The sequence below is a fragment of the Gekko japonicus genome, unplaced genomic scaffold (assembly GCF_001447785.1).
Source record: "Gekko japonicus isolate JY-2015 unplaced genomic scaffold, Gekko_japonicus_V1.1 scaffold1526, whole genome shotgun sequence".
NCBI classification, from domain to species: Eukaryota; Metazoa; Chordata; class Lepidosauria; order Squamata; family Gekkonidae; genus Gekko; species Gekko japonicus.
The window spans coordinates 373,525-383,733 of NW_015171549.1; the positions used below are offsets into that span (position 1 = coordinate 373,525).

General features: G+C 48.7%; 1 protein-coding gene across 1 annotated transcript in view; it reads left to right on the plus strand.

The window, feature by feature from the left end:
• AR (androgen receptor) overlaps positions 1 to 9,560 on the plus strand; it is a 164,589-nt gene extending 155,029 nt beyond the window's left edge. The window contains exon 8 of the mRNA XM_015419688.1: positions 8,482 to 9,560. Within this exon, the coding sequence (XP_015275174.1) occupies positions 8,482 to 8,637 (156 nt within the window). The 3' untranslated portion in view covers positions 8,638 to 9,560. The remainder of the gene's footprint in view (positions 1 to 8,481) is intronic.
• Positions 9,561 to 10,209: the final 649 nt, after the last annotated feature.

Here is a 10,209-nt window from a genome sequence, read left to right on the forward strand (position 1 = left end):
AAGTCTGGCTCGTCTCAGCGTTCTCTTCCCCGTCCTCCCGACACCCCAGTCGTCGAGGAGTTCCTGGAGGTTGCGTTTTTTGTTGTTGCTGCTTTTGAAATGTAGGAATTTTTTGCGGGACATGAGCCCCACTTCTACTTCCATGGTTTGGCTGCAAACATGACTGATCTTTGACCATGTTAAGGTCTTTTTAATAATGCTAACACAAATTTGACAGAAGAGCTTAGCTCTTTGGCAGACATGGCTAAGTCAAAGAAGGAACAGAAGGGGGGACATAAAAACTTGACTAAGTGTAGAATCAATGCAGTCATGAGGTAATAATCCTCGGTTAGTGCTAATCCTTTCAGAACTTCATATCACTTCCTGCCCACTAAGAGCATTCTTTGCTTCTGCTGCTTCATTTATATTCGATATATAAAGCTTAAATTATCAGCAAGAAAACTTCCATTCTCTCCTTTTGGGAAACATTTCTGGAAGAACCCCTTGCCCCCCCCCCCAATCCCTAGAACAATTTTTCCTGACTTTTTGTTGTTGTTCAGTCGCACAGTCGAGTCCAACTCTTCGCGACCCCATGGATCATCTCCCGCCAGGCCTTCCTGTCTTCCGCTGTCCTCTGAAGTTGGCTCAATTTCATGTTCGTTGCATCGATGACACTGTCTAACCATCTCATCCTTTGCCGTCCCCGTCTTCTTTGACCTTCAATCTTTCCCAGCATCAGGGTCTTCTCCAGGGAGTGCTCCCTTCTCATTGGGTGGCCAAAGTATTTGAGCTTCAGTTTCATTATCTGGCCTTCCAGGGAACAGTCAGGGTAGGTTTCTTTTAGGATGGACTGATTTGATCTTCTTGCAGTCCAAGGGACTCTCAAGAGTCTTCTCCAGCACCATAGTCAAAATAATCTATTCTTCGGCGCTCGGCCTTCCTTATAGTCCAACTCTCGCAGCCATACATGACTACTGGGAATAGCATTGCTTTGACCATGCGGACTTTTGTTGGCAGGGTGATGTCTCTACTTTTTATCAAGCGGTTTAGGTTCGCCATCGCTTTCCTCCCAAGGAGCAGGCGTCTTTTAATTTCATGGCTGTTGTCACAGTCTGCGGTGATCTGGGATCCCAGGAACGTGAAGTCTGTCACTACTTCCATGACTTCCCCTTCTATTTGCCAAGGAGTGATGGGGCTGTATGCCATGATCTTAGTTTTTTTGTTGTAATTCTGTGCCCAGTTACATGGGAGTAAACCCCAGGAGCTCAGTGGGACTTGAGTTCATAGGTCCAGGCTGCCTGAATTCAGCAATATCACAAGTTTTGCTATATCTGCCTGGATGGCTGGAACCTGCCCATATGCCAACTGCATGTCTAAATGTATGTAATTTGTCAGTTTTTAAAATTTTATTACTCATTGTCAGGGGTCAATTTGTATTAAAAAGAGGTGCAGGAGCTCATTAGTATAACTCATTAGCATAACTTATTTGTATATGCCACACCCCCTGACATCACCGGAAGTGTGTCAGAAGGCAACATCCACCGCTCAGGCGCCACTGGACTGTTTTGGATTACTACCTATGGGGGGGGGGGGAACATGCAGATCTGTATTTGCAGAGGGGGGAGGGCTTGTACCTAAATAAAACTTGGTCTTAAAGGTGCCACTGGACTGTTTTGGACTGGGGGGGCTCTGCAACTTACCTGGCTGCTTCTTGCTCTGACTGAGGGCTGCTGGGAGCAGGGGGTGGGGCTTGTTGCATGTGCCCTCCCCCTCAGCTCTTTACTGCCGGAGCTCCACTCCTGTGCACTCCTGCAGGAAATGACCCCTGCTCATTGTATACTTAGATATATTTCTCAGTCAGCTGACAAACGGGAGAACCCTCTAGTTGCCTGTCTTCTGATTCCCATCCGCCTCTGGCACCCGGCACTCACTTGCTTGGGAGTCCCAAGTCCTGAAATCTCATATTTGCTAAGAAGCATGTCTCATATCTGACTGTGTGACGGATCTCTTGCTTCAAAGTCACTACATTTTTTGGCATCACATATGTGCCAGCTAAGTCTGCTCAGAAAACATTGCCCCATCTTTTGTCAACAGAACTAAAAAACAGCTGCTTTAATGCTTGGTTCTGTCAGCAGAATGCATCATTAATGTGTCTGGATACAGGTGAATAGGTGTCCATGGAACGTGCCGGCCCACTGACTTTCACACACCACTGTCTATGACTTTGCCCTCCATAATCAAATATGTCCTGTGCAAAAGAATCCTGGCACATCTGTAGGGTAAAAACAGAGTTGAGTCCAACAGGAATTCTGGATTTCGGTTTCTAAGAGGTCATATGAAACAATTCTTGGATTTGCCCTGACCGGGATAGCCCAGGAGGCCAGCCTGATCTCATCAGATCTCAGAAGCTAAGCAGGGCCGACTGTGGCGAGTACTCGGATGGGAGACCTCCTTGGAATGCCAGGGGTGGGAGGAGGGGGGCAGGCTTTATTCAGCCAGCGCTCCAAATATCCTCCAGGCCCCCAGTAGGGGTCAGTCAGTCACCACAGGTCACCATGACTTCCAGGTGCACACACACTCACATACATACATGCACATATAAAAAATACCCCACCCCACAAAAAGCAATTCTTGGATTTGATTTGCTTAACCACTGGTAAATGTCACTTTAAACGACTGTCCCTATTCTGTATCTTCTGTGGTGTCCTAATGGTAGATTATACTGACTAGTCAACAATCAAACGCCAGCAGCACTCTGTTCTCTCCTGGATGGGGGCGGGGGCGGGAAGTGCCATTGAGTCGCAGCCAACTTGTAGTGACTGCTCACGAGGCTTTCAAGGCAAGAGACATTCAGAGATGGTTTGGCATTGCCTGCCTCTGCGTGGCAGCCCTGGGCTTCCTTGGTGGTCTCCCGTCCAAGTACTAGCCAGGGCCGACCCCGTGCTGAGCCTCCCAGGTCTGGTGAGATTGTGGGATTGCTAAATGCAGGAGATAAAACGTCCTCCGCCTTTAAGCTCTAAGCGAGGTTTTATGCATGGGAATGGGCACTGGAAGCTCCTCAGGGCAGAGAGGTCAAGAAGATCCCACAAAGCCTCAGTTCAAGGAGCAGGACATCTTTTCTCTAAGTCATAGCAGCCATACCCTTTGGGTAGTGAGACGAAGTCACATTTAAGTCTTACTGAACTCAGCATTTAGGGACTAAACATTGCTAAAAGTTACATAATCTAATGTAAAATATGAGATGTAATACAGATAGCTATCAGTAGATTTCCCGTATCATGCATATTTTGGGGTGGGGGTGGGTTCAACAGTTTTTTATCAAGTGTTCCCAGGATTTTTGTTGAAACCATCCGGCAACCGTGCGGGATGCATAAACCTGGAGTTATGTTTGCTATCTTCCAATTCTCCGGCAGGGAGACCAATTTTAGAAATAAGTTGCGTATTAACTGACTCGGTTCTGTAGACATCTCCCTTGAAAACAGTGGCTGTGAAGTAGCTAGCCCCCTTCCCTGCCTTCCACAGTAAAGACCGACACAAAGGATTTGTTTGGCTCCTCTTTAGTCTCCCTGTCTTCCTTCAGCAATCCTTTCAGTCCTCTGTCATCCAGTGACCCAGCTGCTTCTCTGGCTGGTTTTCTGATATAAAGAAATTCTTATTATTCATCTCAATATTTAGCAGATACGCTCCTCAGATTCTTATTTTGCACACCTGATCTTGAACTTTTGTTTGTTTTGCCAAATGGGCTCCTCCCAGGCATGCCAGCCTCAAGGTGGGACTTGGGGAACCCCCAGCATTACGGGTCTTCTCCAGACGACAGAGATCAGTTCCCCTGGAGGAAATGGGTGCTTTGGAGGGTGGGCTCTGTGGCACTGTGCCCCACTGAGGAAGTCCCCGTCCTCCCCAGGCTCCTCCCCCAACCTGGATCTGGCAGCCCTACCCCACCCCACCCCCCAACTGTGGCCGGAGGAACCGGGGAACCCTCTCGCTCCTCCTTGCTTTCCTCGCGTAGGCCAGATTTCCCCCCCCCTTTTTTAAAAGATGCCTTCTTGCTTTTTTACAGCTTCCTTGCCTACTCCTTGACCACCCTGACATCCCCTGGGATTTGGTGGAAGTTCTCCTGAGTTGCCGAATACATTCTACGGCCGTTTCAATTATTACAAGCATACTGAAGAGATTTGACCCTCTTTATTCTCTCTTTCAGCTTCCTTTTGACTGATACTCTAATTTTTGAGAAGTTTCCTTTTCTGACCCCAGGGGTACCTGAACTGGACTTTTAGGGCATCTTCCATTTTCATAAATGCTGCAGGGAATCGCTGTGTTCCCACCTTGTTGACTCAGACACTCACCTCTCGCACCATGTGCACCATTCAGAATCGGGGCCCGAGTCACCTCCCCTCTCATCAGTTCTTTAACTAGCTGTTCCAGGGCACAATCATTCGTGTCTCTCGGTCATGACTGGAATATGCATGGACCCAGACAGTGTGAGGAAGCAGCCCATTATTTCACAATTTCCTCCTCTGGTCATCTTCCTTACATCTTTTTCCGCTTCAGGTTGCCCTCAGACTTTTGATTAGGCGGGCAATAGTATGGGACCCACTTTTAAGCTGCCTTCCAGGTATGGAGCCTGTACCCATAGCAATTTTGTGGGATAATTTATTCCTTTTCCTACCTTATATAACCCTCTTTGACATACAGAGTTAATAATGGTATCCCACTGGTTTTCACAGTTCCATCAGATGTCTAAATCCGTCACTGTATCGACATTCTCATTTACTACCAAACTATTTATCTACTTATTTATAAAAATGTTATGCTGCCTCTCCACAATCTGCTGGTGGGAATCACAACTAAAATAATAAAAACACAACCAGCCAGTTAAACAAAACAAGCCTATAAAAAGTCAGTAAAATGACAAATCAATTTTTAAAAAATATCTTAGCTTGGCATATAAATCTAGCATTGGCATATAAATAACTCCACCTTGTTTCCTTCTCCAAAATGTCTCAGCATGTCTATTCTGTTATGTATTGGGATTGAATCATCCCTGACTGAATCACCCCAGGGACTGGCTGAGCTTGGAGCAAAAGAACAATAGCCTGCCAGGACTCTGGAAGTAACCAGTCTAGTAGTAATGTCATGTAAAAAGCCCATCACTGGGAGTGGGGTGTGCTTGGGTGTGGCCATGGCATGCTATCTAACAGACCGGAGGCTCTGGGGCCTTGTCTTGCTCTTGCTGAAATCACAAATAAAGTGGAGCTGATCACTAGGCTCCAGCCTGCTCATCCATGGAACCCACTGTTTATTTCCTATGCCCCTCTACTCATAATTTCCTGCCACATTCTGTCAAGTTCTACTTTTCCCCCATTTTGATGACAGAAAATGCATCTTATATTATCCCTTGGGGATCCTCAGTGCCTGCCAGGAGTTAGCCTAAAGATGCTCTGCAGTGTTTTTCATAGTCTGGTCCCATTTTACTTCAAGTGGAGCCTCTTTTGTATGAACATTCAGGTGGGTGGCCATGTTGGTCTGAAGCAAAAGAACAAAGTTTGAGTTGGTCTTGAAGGTGCCACTGGACTTTGTTCTTTTGTACAAAGTTGGCTTCTTCCAAAGCATTCCCTGGGTGCCTGAGGAGCATAAACCCTTTCTCCATCCACCCATTGAGGCTCCTTGTTTCCGCTGGTCTAAAAATGCTACTTTAAAGGCCCACCAAGCCTTTACCTTCCTACCCAGCAAAGTAGGTGTCCCCTCCAGGACCACTTGGGTACACTTCCCAACAGTGCTCTCTTCCCCAGACAACCTACCAATCTATCTAGACAGTTTCCATACAGAATCACCCATTACCCAGAGCCCCTTCTCTCTCCCTCGAGCGCCAGAGGTTAGCGGTTCGTCTTCTGAGGCATGGCTCCTTTCTAAGGGATGGCTTCCTTCCTCCTCAGCCTGGCACCCTGTTGGGGGTGGGCCACAGCTGGGTTGCCAATTTGGTGTACTGGTTAGGCACACGGACTCTAATCTGGGAGAACCGGGTTTGGTTCCCCACTCCTCCACATGCAGCTGCTGGGTGGCCTTGGGCAAGCCACAGTTCTCTCAGAGCTGCTCTCTCAGCCCCACCCACTTCCCAGGGTGTCTGTTGTGGGGAGGGGAAAGGAAAGGAGTTTATAAGTCGCTCTGAGACTCCTTCAGATAGTGAAGGGTAAGGTATAAATCCAACTTCCTCCTCCTCCTCTTCCTCTTCTTCTTCCTGGCTCTTGACAGCGTGCCCCTTTCACTGGCACCGACCATTAGGAGCCTGGGCATGACCCTGGATGCCACCTTGTCAATGGAGGCCCAGGTTGCGATGGTTGCCAGGCTGGCGTTTCTCCAACTGTGCCACGTTTGGCAACTGGCTCCCTACCTGTCCCACTGTGACCTAGCCACGGTAATCCACACAATGGTCACTTTCAGGATAGACCACTGTAACTCGCTCTACGCCGGCCTTCCCTGGAGGCTGGCTCAGAAGCTCCCACTGGTCCAGAATCCAGCCTGTGCTGCGCAGCTGCCCTGGCTTCAAGTTCAGCTGCCCTAGATCAAGTCCAGGTTGCTGGTCCTGACCTTGAAGGCCCTGAGCAGTCCGGGGCCCACGGACCTTCGAGACTGCCTCTCTCAGGATGCCCCAATGCAGCGTTACGCTCAGGTAGCAAAGACCTACTGGTGGTCCCTGGCCTGAAAGAGACCCGGCCATCCTCCTCCAGGGCCAGGGGGGCCTTTTCGGCCCTGGCCCCCACCCGGTGGAACTCTCTTCCGGAGAACGTCCAAGCCCCGTGGGGTTTACCACCTTTCCGCAGGGCTCGTAAGGCAGAGATGTTCCGCCAGGCACTTGGCTGGGGACAGGGACGGGACAGGGAGCCCGTCTGGCCTTCTCAAGTCTCTCGCCCCACCCCCCTCACCGGCCCCACCCCCAGGAGGCTATGGGAAGTTGCAGTTTTCCTGTTGAAATCCCCTGCCATCTTGGAATAGCTTGTTTTATTTATTGACTCTGTACTATGTTTTATTATTGGTTTTAGCTTAATCCAAAATTATTTATTGTCCCATTCTGTTGTAAGCCGCCCCGAGCCTTGCTTGCAGGGGAGGGTGGCCCAAAAGTCCAAATAATAAATGAACAGTAAAACAAGACCCTCATTCTCCAGGGGGTGGGAACAAGAAGGCTGCAGCAGGTCCCTGAAAGTTTCCTCAGTGCCCCTCGTTGCCTCTCTCGGCTTCTCCGGCGCAGCTGTGCCCCGGCTTTCCTTCAGGGTATCAGTTGTCTGATGTTCTTGGCAAAGTATACAGAGACTATCTATAATCTGCTGCAGAAGGTTATGCTCAGCTAAATACTGGCATCTGGAATGTTTATGAAAACAGTGTGACAAAATGTTGCCTCAATATGCATATGCATATATTCAAATGGGGGGGGGGAGAATCCAATATTCCAAAGGTGTCCTGGGGACTATGGAAGACAGGTAATAAAATGGTTGCCTCTGCCTTGGACTCTGCACACTCAGATATCATTAATGTTCCAAATCTGAACCAAATTCCTGTGGGCCATGACATATATGAAAAGTTACGAAATTCAATCTTTGTAAGCTATTTTTATTCTTAGAAGGTCAAAACCTCATAATTGAGTTCAAGAAGCAACCCTGCCGCATTCATCAGACGCAGGTGGTGTTAAAAACACAATTTTTCCTCTGAAATATCCCAAACAGTTACCTTTTCCAGAAATGTCTAAATGTCCCGTCCAAGTACTAGCCAGGGCCGACCCCGTGCTGAGCAAGGAGAACAGCTTTTCATAAATCCCTGAGAAGGCCGTCGCTCCACTTTAGTCCCATTCTCTCCCCCCCCCCCCCCGACATCCCTTTTGGGATTTTAACGAGGCCTAGAGGCTTGGGGGGGGGGAGGTCAAGGGAGCGTGGAGAACAGACTCCATAGCTCCCAGCGTTAATTGTTTGGGCTTCCATATCCCAAATCCTCCTCCGTACCACCCGCAAAATAGCTGTTTCACCACAATTGTACAGGGAGGCCAAAATCAATTCCCATGGTTTTGATTTTCTCCATAGATCAGTTGCCCTGGAGAAAACAGGTGGTTTGGACGGCGAACTTTATGGCATTGTACCCCACTGAGGTCCCTGTTCCCCGCCCCCTAGGCTCCATTCTCAAATCTCCAGGAGTCTCCCAACCTGGATCTGGCGACCCTTACCCCCCTATCCCCTGCCGGTGGACAGGGAGGACCTGACAACCCTAAGCACACATATGTTCTAGTCCGGGGGGTGGGGGGGAACACATGTAAGGAGGCCAATGAAATAAAGAGGGCAACACAGGAGGCTGGTGCAGACAACCACGTTAACTGAATGCAGGGAGGAAAAGTGGTAACAAGCACACTGACCCCCATCCATGTGCATGATCATTTTTTTTGGGGGGGGGGGGGGGGGGTCTGCACCATTCTTGGAGGATTTCTCTGAAGTTTCTCTGCTTTCTTTCCCTCTTTCCTAGATTGCCCGAGAGCTGCATCAGTTTACGTTTGACCTCTTAGTTAAGTCCCACATGGTCAGTGTGGATTACCCAGAAATGATGGCTGAGATCATTTCGGTGCAAGTCCCGAAGATCCTCTCTGGGAAAGTGAAGCCGATCTACTTTCACAGCCAGTAATGGAAAGGGGGCCAAGACCCAGCCCCCCCAGCCCCCCCACTGATGCCCTTTCAGCCGTCGCTTGCCTGTTCTCTCTGCACTAGAGCACTGCAGTGCCTTGGATATGCAGTAACAAAACACTGCCTGCTGGGATCTCCTTACATTTTGATTTGACTTTTTTTCTTCTTGGGCTACCCTGCAAGCTGAGTTACGTGACCTGGCTTTTGCCCCTGTTTTGAATGGTGTGCCCCCCAGTTGTTGCTGTTTTTTGGGAGGGGAGTTGAGGCACAGTAACAATCAGGCATGATGCCAAGTGACATTTGTTTACATGCTCGCACATTTCCCACCACGATTTTGTGGTCTTTTGTGCTGCCGTGGAAGCTTTGAGCTTTGAAACACACACAGAGAGACACAAAGACACACATCTCATTTTAGTTGTTGTTGCTATTGTTGTTATTCTTTTTTTAAAAAAAACAAGGTAACAAGCAAGTTAAAAACAAGAACATATTGGGAGTGGGTAAATTTTTCTTACCGTCATTTTTTCAGTGGGGTCCCCCCTGTCTCCAAGATGCAAAAGGATTTCCTCAGAGTATATGAGAGCAGAACACATATCTGGAAATCCAGTGCGAAAAATCAGTCCAGGAGATTGTAGTGAATTTCAGAACGAACCAACAGACAATAAGAAGACCTCTTTTTGCAGCTGTGGGCCTCACATGAGCCCAAATCCTGCAAGCGTGGGTCTGTACAACTGGGGCCATATTTCTGCATGCAAGGAAAGCCTCAGGCACCCTGCCGGTGCAAACTGTGCACAGAGAGCCATGTCCCCACTGCTCAAACCAGCAACACCGACCTCTCAGCCTCTCAACAGAATTACTGCCACGTTCCTGCCTGCAGCCTTGTGTGCCGCTTTGCCATGGCCTTGCTGGCATCTCTGTGGGCCTCAAGATTCTCCTGGCCGGGGAAAGAGCCCGAGAGGCACTGGAGTTCTTGCGCTCATCAGAAAGAGCCAGAAGAGTGTGAGGGGGTTGCCAATGCCAGAAAGACTAGGACTGTTTGACAACCATTTTTTTTCTTCTGTGGACCACAAGTTAAAATTAATGCTTGCCCAGTGACTGATCACATTCCATAAGGACCACTTGCTCCTTCACATTGTGAAAGGCAGGCTTCTGGTGCTGAGTGCCACCCACTCTTCCTGTCCTGCTCACCGGCGCTGCCAGCCTATGTCTGAGGCCTTCGCCCCATGGTGCCTCCTGCTCAGCTGAGCTCACCTGGAGGTGCCTCTTTGCTTGTGGAGGTCCCGGAAGCAAAGCAAAAACAGAACTCTGAGACTTTGAACTTTGAGGAACTATATAGCATTTTGTCCTGATCCACTCCACTGGGGAGTCTTTTTTAAAAAAAATGGCATATGTTTCATGGTGCATTGTGGAAAGGGCTATTTGTGGCCCTTTCCCATACCTGCAATTTCTGTCAGATGTCAATTGAGACTGCTAGTCCCCACAGGGATAACAGAACCCACCCACCTCCGTGGATGAAGCATCCTTTGGTGTGTAGTAAAAGTCTCATGTTCTCATGAAGCTTCACGAGAATATGTGT